General features: G+C 44.1%; 1 protein-coding gene across 1 annotated transcript; it reads left to right on the top strand.

The window, feature by feature from the left end:
• The first annotated feature begins 288 nt into the window (after positions 1-288).
• Positions 289-13,007, top strand: LOC138200907 (ras-related protein Rap-2a). The gene is made up of 2 exons (XM_069153900.1): positions 289-1,222; positions 11,366-13,007. Exons 1-2 carry the CDS (start codon positions 909-911, stop codon positions 11,601-11,603), a joined length of 552 nt encoding a protein of 183 aa, XP_069010001.1. The 5' UTR covers positions 289-908; the 3' UTR covers positions 11,604-13,007.
• The last annotated feature ends 1,115 nt before the right edge of the window (positions 13,008-14,122 follow it).

Raw genomic sequence — 14,122 nt, 5'->3', positions numbered from 1 at the left:
CAGCATCCGGTGCCTTTTCCTCCTCTTGGATACACATCCTCGAGCGGCCTCTGTGATTGGACGAGCTCTCTTTGCGTGTCACTGGGGCAACCGAATGATGGGAATTTTAACACATGAACGGAAATGTCACCGCGGAGTTTCACTGGCTGCCTCCGTGCTGCTCTCGTTCAGGTTCACGGGAAACAGAGGCGCCCATTGGGCCGCTCCGCACATCCGTCTGACGGGGGGGGGGGAGGGAGGGTCCATACGCTTTCTCTTTTCCTTTTTTTTGCCCCGGTACGGGAGCCGAGCGGGAACCGGCTGGTTACGCAGCGGCCGTGGGTCTCCACCCGAGAGTATGGCGGCTGGAATTGCACCGGAGAGCGCGGGGGAAGCGGAGACATGCCAGAGATGGTGAAAAAGAAACAAAGAGACGCAAGTTCTTTAATTAAGTGTCGAAACAGTTTTAGTTTGTGCTGTTTTTCTGAGGCGACCTGCGGCATGAAAAATTGCGCCCGCAGTTCATTCTTGGTGTAAGCCAGCGTTTTTCTGGTGTCCTCGATGGAGCAAGTTTGTTTTTTTATGATGCACAGAGAGGGGTGAGCTAAGCAGATGAAAACCCGGACGGTCCACATCATCGGGCGATATTTTCTTCCTCCAGCTGCACATAATTGGACAATTGCAGTCCTCGGATGCTCGTCTCGCTGTCAGTGTCTGGCCTGCATGGGGGAATTTCTACAATGAAATCCATCTTGGGGCACCGAGTCTTTGTGCTCTGCCATTGCTGAGCAGCGGCGAGCAAAGACTGTGTTATTGACAACCCGCTCAACGTGGGACACGAATGGTGAATGGGATTCGTGCGGGAACATTTTGAGTTCATTTCAATGACGCGCGGAGATTGAATACTGTACGACTTGTTTTAATCCACGATGCGCGAGTATAAAGTGGTGGTCCTGGGCAGCGGCGGGGTCGGGAAATCCGCCCTCACTGTGCAGTTTGTCACCGGGACGTTCATTGAGAAGTACGACCCCACCATAGAGGATTTTTACCGCAAAGAGATCGAGGTGGACTCCTCGCCCTCGGTGCTGGAGATCCTTGACACCGCTGGTACCGAGCAGTTCGCCTCCATGCGGGACCTGTACATCAAAAACGGTCAAGGTTTCATATTGGTGTACAGCCTGGTCAACCAGCAGAGCTTCCAGGACATAAAGCCGATGAGGGATCAGATCATTAGAGTGAAAAGGTCAGTGAAATGACGTGCAGGAAAACAATAATGTCCATGTTGTTAAGTGTGGATGCTGCATATGATTTTTCGGGCATATGATGGTGGTCTAATGGGCCCTGTAGTTTCAGGATGGGCCTCGGCCTGGTCTGAGAAGTGTGCTTGAATGGATGCTGTGTATCTTCAGGGCAGACGACAGACCACATGTCTAGTTTATTTTGGTGGACCAAGTCTCCCCCACAATTCTTGTAGGGAGGCAGATGTCCTCACACTTCTGTCCCAGCGTGTTTCCACAGACTTTTGAATGTTTCCCCTTTCGAGTTTGTCACCACAGTGTTATCCACCCTGTCCGTCAGACCGGTCTGTAGCGCACCGAGTACTCTCCGTGATCTGCCGAGCTGCCGGTTTGCGGCGCTGAACGTCCACCGTGCCGGATGCTGCGACGTCTGCGAAGCACCCAGCCGGGAATACCCAGGACTCAGAGAGGCTCTCAGCTTTAAAGAGGTGCGAGACGCGCTTCTGCAGAGGAGAGACAACATGAGTTTAATTAACCAGCGGCACGATTGAAGGCGCGAGATTGCCCGACGTCTCGGCGGCGTTACACATGAAGATCCAGACATCCAGACATGAGGTCACCAGAGTGAGCTGCCGACTGATGCATGCACGGGGAGAGGTTAGCCGAGGTGGTGCCGTCGTGTTATTGGTCCTCCTTCGCCGTCGGCCGACCGTGCAGCTGCAGACGCACCGTGCAGCTGCAGACGCACCGTGCAGTCTGTCCACTGTTTGGTAGCTCAGTCCCCGTGTGGGTTCATCAGTCGTTGCAGGTGTCAGCGGATGTGTTCCAGTCAGTTTAAAGACTCAAAAAGGCTCCAGAGAGGGAAGGCTGCCTAATGAAGGAGCATATTAAAATCGGCTTACAGCTCATATCTGTTTACTGATACAGCTAATTACTTTTGGATGATGCTCAGGGTAAGGGCAGCGCGGTCCCGTCATGTTTCAGCGCTGCGTTATAATCTGTAAAGCCAACGTGCCAATTTCCTTTTTCATTCTGCCACAAAAGAATGAAACATAATCTTTGCGATGATGTTTGTTTTTGTTCGCTGCCTTCAGTTTTTGTCACTTAATTGGATTAAGACTGTTTTTGTTTTTTTTCCCAACACACCTTCTAAACAATCCTATTAATACGTGGCTCGGGATGAAAGAATGAGGTCAACACTTGAGTCTGTTGCTGTTTCCTAATATCACAGCAGAATTTATTTTCTGTAGCAGAAACATCGCGCTCCGACACAATAGTTCATTTCAGAGTCCGGTGCTTGATGTGGACTTAAGATTGTGTTGGAAATAGTGCATCTCCTTTAAGAAATTGCCAGGTCATGAATAGTCTTTAATTCAGTTACTAAGCTGTGACCCACATTCTGCACGCCGTTCTCCTTCAACGGAGTTTGTTCTGAATGGCGTCTTATTCTCTGACTGTTCAGACAGTTTCTGTTTGATTGTGCAGAAAGAATACTGAGCTGAAGATGGCTGACCTTCCAACAGAAAACATTTCATTTAAGCTTTTTATTGAAGCTCAGAGAAGACTTGCTTGACTTCGCTGTTTGTTTACAGACTCTTCAAACTGTTTATTAAAAGCTGCCATCGGCTGCTTATATACGAAGACTTATTTTACCCGAAAGGTTGTAAATGTACTATATGTGTTAAACTCACCTCCTACTGCACTGCTACACCAACAGGAAAGACTTGCTTTCTCACCGAATAGTATTTCATCCAGACGAGAGAACCACATGACATCCCTTTAAATTAAGCAATCAATGAAGAGAAAGAGGCTTTTAAGACACTAAAAGAGGCACATTTTTCAATGTGCAACAGGGTGTAAAAAAAAGGAGACAAAAAGTGAAAGCAAAGCTTACAAAAGATGTGATTTTATATTCTACTTTCTGCACCCATCAAAGATCAACACATGGGAAGCACGTTCATATTTACATCTGCACACATTCGACAACCACGACCGCGAGTCAGGGACAGTTTTTGTTGCTAAATATATTTATATTGAGCATATTAAAGGTAACTCAATATATTAAGAGATTCCCAGAGTGCGGTCAACACCACTAGACTCGTGATAGCTGCACAGTTGGCTGCGAATGCTCTCGGTCAAAGTTTTGTTTGTTTCTGATTTCTTATATCTTATTTTGTAAAGTGTGAAAAAAGATTCCTGTTTCTATTCTAGTTTAAAGATTCCCTGTGGAGTTTTTCAGCACTGTTGATGCTACGCGGCATTATGTTTTTGTGCGAGTCTCCGACCCTTTTTGTTGACTTTCTTAGGTGCACATGTATGTCAGTCATTCAATGCGCATGCCAGCGGATGGTTTCACATTGTTCCAGTAGTGTGCAGGTGACGGTAGCACGGCGAGAAACACACTAATGTGCCCACGAAGGCGATGAAGGACAGGACTGCTAGCCAGTAAACACGTACAGTATGTAAATAATGCAGGTTTGAAGGTTTTGCTTTGTGAGGGAGGGAATGCATCGATCCTGTTTGTTCGACTTTAAGGACGACAGACAGCTTTGGTGAGTAACAGTGAAACTTCCAGGTTTCCAAGAAAAACTCCTCACTGTAAACACTGAAGAATCTCATCAGGGCTAAACATGATACACAAAACGACTTTATTTGCGCTGAATTTCTGTCATTACCCTGAGAGACATCTTTGCTAGAAGGCGATGAATTAACAACTTATGTACAGACAGTCGTCGATGATGTGACGCGGCATTAAGACATTTGATCTTTTTACCTGTTTGTGAATCCTGACTGTAAGAAAAACCTGCGATTGCTTTCGATCTCTGAAGACTCACAGCCAGACTGCACACACGTCAGGCATGTCCTGTGGGGCTGGTTTAAAGGTATTTAAAGGAAATATACTACCTGTAGCTGGAAAAGACAAGACAAGAAAAACATAGAGACGGCAAAAAGACGCAGTTCACAACATCGCAGACTGATCGCAGAATGTGTTAAAAAAGGGTGGAATTTTCCTTTAACAAGCGTTTGCGTGAGCTGGTTGTGATGGTTACAGGTGTCTGTGGCAGCGTTTGCTCAACAACTGTGTGAAAAGTGATTTTGTGTTGGCCTCAGCAGTCAGATTGTTCCCGTGTTGCTGCCCCCGCTGCCAAAACAACGAATGACCCGCCGGGACCGAACCGTCACTCGCTCGGGTCGGAGGCGCCGCCGTGCGTCGCTCTTCCTCTGAACCCTGCCGGCATCGTTCAGGACCCGCTGACGGCGGCACGGAGCAGCTCTAGCACGGAGGCCACGGCTGCCCGTGATTACATCCCGGGGACCTCGCTGCTCCTCGCTTCAGCTGCAGTTAACTGAACACGGGGGAAATGTTGTGATTGGTGTCCCAACAGAGCATTTAAATAGAAGAAGCACGGTCGGAGGACGCTGAGGAGGGAAGGTGAACCTCGGTGTTTGCACTGCTGTCCTGAGCTGTTTGTTGCTGATGCATCTGCACGTTTTTTTTATTTTTTTTTATTTCTTTAACAGTTCCAGCTCTTGTAATTCCTGATACATGTCTATTTACTCACTTGGGCATTGTGCTTAAAGCTTATAAATTCTGGAGTTCTCACTTCGAGGCTTGTACATGTGCCAACTGGTTGAAAGATTAACAGACGAAAGAACAGCAGCCTCCCAGTTTGACCAGATCCTCTTTCGTCAGTGTCTTTGTCAGTTGTGAAATGAACGGAGTTAAAGGTCAGCAGCGATTACTTAACAGTTGACTTGGCACTCAGAATGAGGTGTTGAGGGCCCCAAGCAGCACTCGTCTGTTGTTCAGACCCCCCTCCGAACAGTTTTTGAAAGACCGGCAAGTTTTTTTTCTGCTCTGTTTCGAAAGTCACAGTTTCAGAGAGGCTCGGACGAGTTCGAGCAAACGCCGGATACGGGACTGTAATTAGTGGGAGAAACATTTTAGCGTGTCTCTAAGAATAACAGTCATCTACCGCTAGTTCAGACTGAAGTATCACAACAACTATGGAATGAATTGTGCCAAGATGTGTTACGGACATTTATGGTTCCCACATGTTGAATTCTATGGAAAATTATCCCTCGACTCGCTCTCTAGCGCCACCATGAGGTTGATATTAGGTGGAATATTCTACATACGTTCATTTCCCCCTTCAGATGAATTATAGACTAATCACTTTGGCAACCTGCTGACTTTTCATATAACCCGATTCTAAGGTCAAATTTATGAAATGTTTTAATTGAGGACTAAATACCTGCATGACGTTTCCATCAGACTCGATGTGCTTTGGCGCTAATCAGGAAATGTTAGCGTGCTTACCCACCGAATTAAGATGGTGAACAAGGCAAACATTATACCTGCTAAATGGAAACGTGTTACTTCTGCTACTTTGGGCAAGTTTGGGTGCGAGCGTCAGCAAATAGCTTAAAGCAGCATTGTGCCACATAGAGCTAAAAGTATGGCTGTAGTCTTATTGAGCAGCATCAGAAAGAAAGCACGAGCTATCCTTTTCAAATCGAGGGGAAATCTGACTTAAGATAATCAAAGGTGGTGTTCAATCTTAAGCAGCCTGTTTGATAAGCGGAGAGGATTAATTTAAGGCCCCACGCAAATCATTCAAGTTTGCAGGTTTGGTAAATTAAGCAGACAAAATAAACAACTAGAAAGTCAGTTTGTCATCCAGTGATACAAACCTGAACCAGTCAACTTCAAAGAAGGTAGAAATCTTTCCTGCTCTCTACCACCACAGAGGCTTTAACACGAAGCCAGGCCAGCAGGTCGAACAGCAGGTGGTCCAGTGCACTAACTGTATGTGTCACATTACACGGTGTGTCACATGCAGCTCGAGCCACAAGTCCGACCACGAGGCCCCGAACCTGCAGAGAGCCGGGACGTGTCCCGTGTGATTAGCCGTTATCGTGCATTTTTTTGTATTCGAACCCGTGCCGAGTAAAGCAGCGATAGAGCTGTTGTAGAAAACCGTACTGTATGTTTCAACATATTAGGTGTAACGTTAGTCCAGAAAGTTGTTATTGCTCCCTGGGAAGTCTTTTCGCCCCAGTATGGATCCTACACTTCCCTTTATGACATTTCTTTCCACCCGATGAACTGAGTTTCTTGTGTCACATTGGTGGAGTCGTCCTTGAACTAATGTGTGTCTTAAAACATACAAAGGGTAGTCATTATGTGACTTACAGTATAAACATCTGTCTCATATACCTCTAACTCTACTGATATTTACAAAGGGTGAGGATGGTGTCAGACTGCACTGCAGTTAAACATCGCTTTTTAGTTAGCGACAAAAATGTCTGTGAACTTTTCTTATAGAGGCCCATTATGAACTGAAGTGGATGTCTAAGGATGGATAATGACAAGGAAGAAATAAACAACAAGCAATTACGAACACAGACAGGCAACAAGGCATACGTGGTCTAAAGCTTTTCTGTAATTAACCAGGTCACACAGCGAGTTAAAGAACAATATCCTCATATAAAGAAAAAAAGAGTAGAAAATAAACTTTTTTCATGCATCCTCGCCAAATTATGCAGAGTTGGCAAATTATCTGAAGTAAGTTGGTCACCAGACAGAAAAAGTTCCCTGTGTGGTGGTCAAGTTCATTCAAGTTCATCTCAAGGGAGATAAGTCTAATATTCATCATGGAAAATCTATACAATCCTCGTGTAAGGATGGGGTGATTGTATCTCAGGGGTCATATTTTGTGGTTGTAAAACTTGTAAATGAGTCTGTGAACTTGTGTGTTCCTTTTGTTTTCATGAACTGACTCAGTCTGAACAAATTTCCAGTAAAATGGTACTTTGCATTTCAGATTTTTGTTCTTGTACTTTGTAGGAGGCTAAATTGGTGTCAGACGCCCGCAGGGATCGAGTAGTGTGCCGAACACTGCAGTAATACATCAGACTCAAGGATGACTGTACTGTCAAGTTCAGTACTCATTCATCTTGTACATTTGGACGTCTCTTGGCCAGTGTCTATCATCAGAGGCCCATCAGATCCTTAGAAATGAGAAACAGATCATTTGTTTTCATAACCTTCAGCGAAATCCCAAAGAGACTTTTAGTAGCATCTCTGATTAATCGTCTTTTTTATTTCTAACTGTTGATTATTTTAAAAAGTAGAAATCATTGCATCCTTGGCTCAGGAAATACGTCCCTGATGAAATCTTTCTGTGCCCTAAAATGGCAGAAGAGAGGAGCTTTTTGCTGCCGTCTGACTCAGCTGAATTTTCTCCTCTGACTAAACTGAAGACCCTCTGCAAAAACAGCTATTCACAGGAGGCCGTGCGCACGGCTTGTTTTCCTCCCTCGCCCTCAAGGTGAGTCAAATCCAGAGGCTCCTGGGCCGCCGGGTCCCACCGTCCGTCAGCAGGGTCTGCGCCAGATGATCTGCATCATGCATTATAGATCCGATGTGTCTGGGCGAGCTCGAATGGATGTTTGCAGTCAGGGTGTTCCTGTGCCTTCGGCGTCGAGCTCGCACCCGAAGGCTAAAGCGTGACACGCCGTTTGTGCGGTTTGTGTCGCAGCACGAACGCGACCAGGCTCGGTAATTCATTTTCCATTTGGGGCTCATGTGTTGTGTGAAACGGACGACTCCTGCTTCCCTGCATCCGTCTGTCTCGTCGGGTCCAGACACAGAGTGGCCGACACCATGTGCCGAGGCCCTGGGAGCCTCGGTATCCCTGGCAGCCGCCGTCTCACACCTCCTGGGACCGCCGCTTTTCTCCTCTGTTATCATGACTATATATAGACCCTCTCCTTAGTACCAGATGTCTTTGTGCTCTGTTTCTATAATGATGAGCTGCATAACTTGCATACAGCCAGGTATTTAAAAAAAAAAACACGTAGCACAGGCGAGTGTTTAATATGACTTTAAAGAACTGGGTTTGCTTCAGTTCCTCCTGCTGTTTGAGATACACATGATAATCATAGTTAATTCTCATTTTAATCCCCCCCCTTTCCTCCCCCCAAATAAACACAGAGCCCCCTGTGGCTTCCGCTAAATGGATGCAGCTATAATGTCCCGCCCTTTAGTCTACTCACCCAGAACTATGTTTAGCATTTTTTTGAGTGGAGGTGGGAAAGGAAATTTAGCGTTCAAGGCAAACACAACCTACCGCCAACTAGATGTGGTCCACAGTAATTCTGTGGAAAATCACGGCCTTGCTGTTTTTATTGGCACCAGGAATGCAGTGAATGAGACCCGGGCGCTGCACGCTGCATGTTAAAGTTGGGAAGCGTAAGATGTAGTTTCTCATTCAAGTTGCCTCGGAGCTCAGAGAGGAACACTATCATACTTTTGGTCACACACCAACCGACCTCCGAGATCGACTCTTAAATCCTGGTAGTTCCTCTCGGCTGCTGAGCTTATCCTGGGAACAGAACAGGATAGTTGAGATTAAAGTTCACTGGATAATGTATTCATGAGTAGATCAAAGTCGGCAAGTGTAAGCTTATTAAACGCTGAAACCTGCAGCCCATAACGTCTGAGAAACGCTCAGGCTGCTTGACCTGGAAAACTATCACAGTCCCTGCTCCTGCAAGTCTCCTCGTGTCTCCAGCATTAGCTATTTCCTTGAATACCAGTTACTACAGCAAACACGGATGAGGATCTTTTTTGTTAACTGTAAATAATTTAGAAGCATGTATATTTCATAGAGCGAGAGCAGCGTTTGAAAACCTTAATGATGCTGATGGGTGTTCGGGTTAGATTTGACTTTGTTGCTCGGTGTCATGAACAAGGACATTTAAACTTGGTTCAGATGACGGCTCCAACAGATGGAAACTGCTTCCTGTCGAGCGCTGCAAAGAGATGAGGATGAAAGGAATATCAACCTTTTGTTTAAAGCATGTGAATGCACAAGATCTGCTATCTCTCTGATGTGTCTGAGCTTTGTCATCTCCTCTGATGTGTACAAACCGCCTCAGAGGCCCGCCATGTTCCCCGATATCAAAACCGAAAGAGTGATTAGAACCGGTGAAACTGCATCCAGGCTGCTCCGGTCAGTAATTATAGAGCATCGGCCTGTTTAATTTAGCTGACCGTCTTCTCTGGCTGTCCTTTAAGTAGTCCACTTCCACAGTGACACGAAACATGGCAGAGAGTTCAGAGCTCAAAGGACTCTGGCCACCTCCTAGCCTCGCGGGGTCACAGCTCGACTACCCATTTCTGCTTCTCTTCTGGGTCAGACTTTAGACGTGGTGCTTACATGCGGTTTGTGTGGGCAGCGCTGCAGCAACAGGATACCACCCGGGTTCTTGATCCTCCCTCGGTGAAAGACGCCAAAGTAGAACCACTTTCAAAAACATATTCTTTTTCTTTTCCGTTTTTGCTTCCACCCACAAAAAAAACCCACATTTTGCACCCAGCGGAGCTTTTTGAAGCTACTAGTCGGTGGGTGGGAAACAGACAGGTTTATTTTGTCATTTAGAAAACAAGTTCTACATGATTGTCAAGTTGTCACGTCTTGTTGGGGATGTTGAGATGTCGAATCGATTAATTGTCATTGATTTATATTTTTTTTTTTATTATTTTTTTTTTTTTTTTCAGGTTTTAACAAAAATGTACCTGGATCCTATAAATAAAAATGTTTGGATTCTTTCTTAGTCTTTTCTGTCCAGATTAAAAATATTGTTTCGTACTGCAATAAAAACTGAAAAACTGTTAATTGCATTTTAACAGTAAAAAAAAAAAAAAGAAAAAAAAAAAGCACACTTTATGATATTATTAAACTTTTATTTTCATCTGATCATATTATTGAATTTATTTGCACAAAAATGGTATTGTCATAAGGATAGTGATTTTGTATTCATGGTTCCCAGAGGATGAATACTAATGGCTGTGGTGATCGGCCGGCTTTTCTTTGCGCCACAATGCGGCTGACATTTGTGATTTTAAGGGAAATGTCACCAAAACTATTCAAAGGATTACGATGACCTTTGAAACAGGCTTTTATATCCCCTCAGGATGGACTGTAATGACTGTTGATCTCCTGACATTAATATTGCACCAATCATCATCTCAAAAATGTAAGTTGTCTGGTAATTTAGTGTTTGACCAACAATTTGCAAAACTGTTGACATTCCCACCAGCATCAGCTGTATTTTGGCCTGCTGATGGTGATCATGGTAAACATTACACTCATTAAATGAAAGCATTTTGAGCATGTTAGCATGCTGACATGAGCATGTAGCTCCAAGCGCTGCTTGTTATCGTGTACATTTTCCTGCTGCACAGTCGGCACTAGTACAACTAGTGTTTCGATCAAAGGCAGCAACGCAGTCACATCACTATTATGAATTAATGCAGCCACCATAAGTAGAAGCACAGAGATATGTCATTAGTCTTTATTCAGCTATTCTGAAACTTAGACTTTTTAAAGCCGATAGATGTGAGATGACTTAATGGTACTGTGAGTTTTGTCGTAATTATATGTGCTGCGTAAATAACAATGACGACGGTTGTGTGACTATTGTCTGTTGTGTTACTATTTTTTTTTTTAAACTTATGTCATATTTATTTATCATTACATCAACAAACATTTACACACACACACACACACACACACACACACTCGTATCTGTGCCTCTTTTAATTACACTTAAATTGATGCTGTGGAGAATAATTGCCACGAGTTTTTTTTGTCTGTTTTACTGACTCTCAGATTCAAGGGTATGAATTTATGACCTATAATAGACCAGAAACCCGATCAAGATGCTTCCCAGTCTTTTGTTCAGTGCTGCTAGCCTCCTTTTGGAGAAGGAGGCAGAAGTAGGTTTAAAAAAAGAAATGAATTCAACAGGAACATCTATTGTTTTCCCTGTCAGAAAGACTGTTGGATGACCTGATGGTCATATTTTAATAGGATGCCACACAGAAATGAATTTTGTGGTTTATAGATAATTAAATACTTGTAATTTGTAATGATTTTAATGTGCAAAGGCTGATTTCCTCAGCTCAATTATTTGCCTTTGTCGCATCAAGCTCGTGCTAATCCCAAGTTCTGAAAAGCTAATCACTCGTCTTTTAAAGCACAAAATTCCCTGATTGCTTTTAACCACCTCTGAAGCATCGCGTTTTCTCTGAGTGCGTCTGTCAACCTGATGTGGGTCTCTGTGTGTGTCCTCAGGTACGAGAAGGTCCCTGTGATCCTGGTGGGGAACAAGGTGGACTTGGAAAGCGAGAGGGAGGTATCGTCCAGCGAAGGTCAGGCGCTGGCCGAGGAGTGGGGCTGCCCGTTCATGGAGACCTCGGCCAAGAGCAAAACCATGGTAGACGAACTGTTCGCTGAGATTGTTCGGCAGATGGACTACGCCGCCCAGCCGGACAAAGACGACCCCTGCTGCTCCTCTTGCAATATACAATAGCCCCAGGGGGCCTAAAAGAACAGGCCAGGCAAAATGTCCACTTAGAGGAAGCTCCTTCGACTCGCAGCAGACAGACACACACTTAGACACGCACACGCCAATTAAACAGAAAATTAATTCAACGGATTTTAACTCCACGGAGCATAAAAATTTGCAGTGACATGATTTTTAATAACGACATGTGACTCATGCGTACATTTTGAATGAGCAAGAATTTGCCGCAAGAGAAATTGACAAACGACAAAAAGGAATATGCCCTCGCCTTATGTTACTCTCTTTTGTTGTTTGTTTTGATCTTTTTTTCCAGTAAAAACAAAATCATCATCACAGTTCTGTATCTTTACTCTTTAGGTTGTTAAACAATCTGATATAAAGGACTAAAAAGTTTCAGTTTTCGCCACAGAGCACCGAGATGCATTTCTTGTAACCATGACTCAACTGCAATTAGCTGTTTCTAGGATCCAGCTGTTTCCAACATTGAGAAGAATTTCATTTACAGTATGTACAATGTTTCTCCCAGTTTAGTTTGTGTGGTGGTCGGTGCCGGGGTTTTCTACTCATCACAGGGCTGAACCAAAGAGGTGACCTGAAAGCACCTCCATTTTCTTATATTGTTTTGGCAATGGAGGGAAAATGGATAAGTCAGTGTCTTTCTTGAAACATTGGTCCAGTCATCTCGTTCCTATTTTCTCACTTTGAGAAACAATAGTCAGCATAGCAGAGTCTTCCACATATCGTGTGACGTTTTCTTTTCCTCTCCTGGAGACTCTTGCTGAGTAGAAATATAACTAACTGCTTCATCCTGACGGGACAAAGAGCGTTTTCAGTGTTTGAATATCTAAACAGACAATCTCTCCAAACTCTTTTCAGGAATGGGTGATGTTTAAAAAGTGAAGATGCCAACATTTGTCATACTTAACATTCTCTTTATTTTCTCCTCCGGTATCGATATGAAAAACGGGGCGCTTCGAGAGTTTCAACATCCTGATGCCATCCTTGATGTGCACAGAGTATTCAAATTCATAGTAACAAATAGTAACGACGAAGGCGACGACGATAATACGAATAATAAATGGTAGTGTAAATATTTTGTATTGAAAGTGCCAGCTCCTGTGAAGACACTGACTCAACACATGTGGAATTGTCAACTGTATGCATGGCTAGTAAACAAAAAAGGACTCTTTTTGTTTGAGATTAATATAGGCTGTGGAAATGTGCAAATCAAACACATACACGTCTGGATCTGGACACTGTCTCAACTGTACATCTATGTTGCCACGGGAACCAGACTTTCCCCGTGTAACCATTTTCATTGTTGATTTTCTATTTTTTTATGTGACCATTTACTCTTTCTCCCTCTCTGAATGGTGACACCTAAACAATAAAAGTGCGTTCAACACTCGACTGCTGCTGCCGGGCTTCAGTGACATGAAGTGGATGAATAGACATGCTCAAAGAAATGCTGTTTTATAACCAAATTGCTTCTATTCTTCTGTGCTTTTTTTTTTCTACTTAAGAAGTCTGCATATTAAGTAGCCTCACATTGTTTTAAATTTCATCGTGGCCTTACCCTCTAACAGGTCTTTAACACACTTTTACAACCACACCGGGTGTTTTCCAAGTCACTGTAAGACAAAAGTACTCCCCTGTATTACCTAATGAAAAGAATTGTGATAGTGCAAGTTTAACATTGATTTTTTTTATTTTTTTTAGCAATGCTGAAGTAACTAAACTTCCATTATTTGAGGGCTTGTCAGGATGTAAAATATTGCCACGGAGTCAGTTGTCTGTAGGTTTTACCTTCAAGCTTGGGTCGGCATTTTCAGAAAAGGCAGTAAAAACAACCACAACTCCTAAGCCTCTCCCACCAGACGCACACGTGCATATGTCATGGTGTTCAGCATCTGTGAAACGTTCACATGCTTCACACGTGTTTTATTGCTTTCATTCGTTGTGTACTGGCCATCGGGAATACCAAGTATGGACCAAAGAAAAATCACAACATTTGACCGGCCTTCTCTGTATGCCAACTCAAACGGAAGATGGCCAAAGACAAGAAAAATAGGCCACCAAGAAACCCCAAACTACAACAAAGGAACATGAAACAGCCACAAATACGTCTAAAATCCTTCAAAGTGACTACAAAGAGACAAAAGAAACACCAAAAGATCCATTAAAGGATCACTAAGAGAAGTTAAATGATGACAAAGAGACACAAAAGGCCAGAAAACGATAATCCATGTTCTTAAGCTTTATTGGTGGACATCTTTTAAACATCTCGGTCGTCTTTCTCCAAGTTAATAGAGCTCGGAGAGTGTGTGCCAGCTTCTCCTCTGAGACGCTTGTCAAAATCCACCTTCAGCCCCCTGATGTAAGCGAGCCAGTGAAGAGCCGGTCTGTCGCGCTTGCTGAGGTGCTTTAGCCGACTTGATGAGACCGTAGCCGCAGGGCCTGATGGTGAGAGGTCTCAGTGGGGTTCATTAGGAAACAGAATCCCTCTGGCATGCCTCACTATTCAC

The sequence above is a fragment of the Embiotoca jacksoni genome, unplaced genomic scaffold (assembly GCF_022577435.1).
Source record: "Embiotoca jacksoni isolate LCO1_2020_lvr unplaced genomic scaffold, fEmbJac1.0.p SCAF_2, whole genome shotgun sequence".
NCBI lineage: Eukaryota > Metazoa > Chordata > Actinopteri > Embiotocidae > Embiotoca > Embiotoca jacksoni.
This window is presented reverse-complemented; position numbering and strand designations above follow the sequence as displayed.

Bases quoted from the DNA above. Each gene is read 5' to 3' on its own strand.
- LOC138200907 (XM_069153900.1), top strand. From the start codon at position 909: ATGCGCGAGTATAAAGTGGTGGTCCTGGGCAGCGGCGGGGTCGGGAAA. The intron at 1,223-11,365 runs GTCAGTGAAATG...GTGTGTCCTCAG, and splicing joins CAGATCATTAGAGTGAAAAG to GTACGAGAAGGTCCCTGTGA.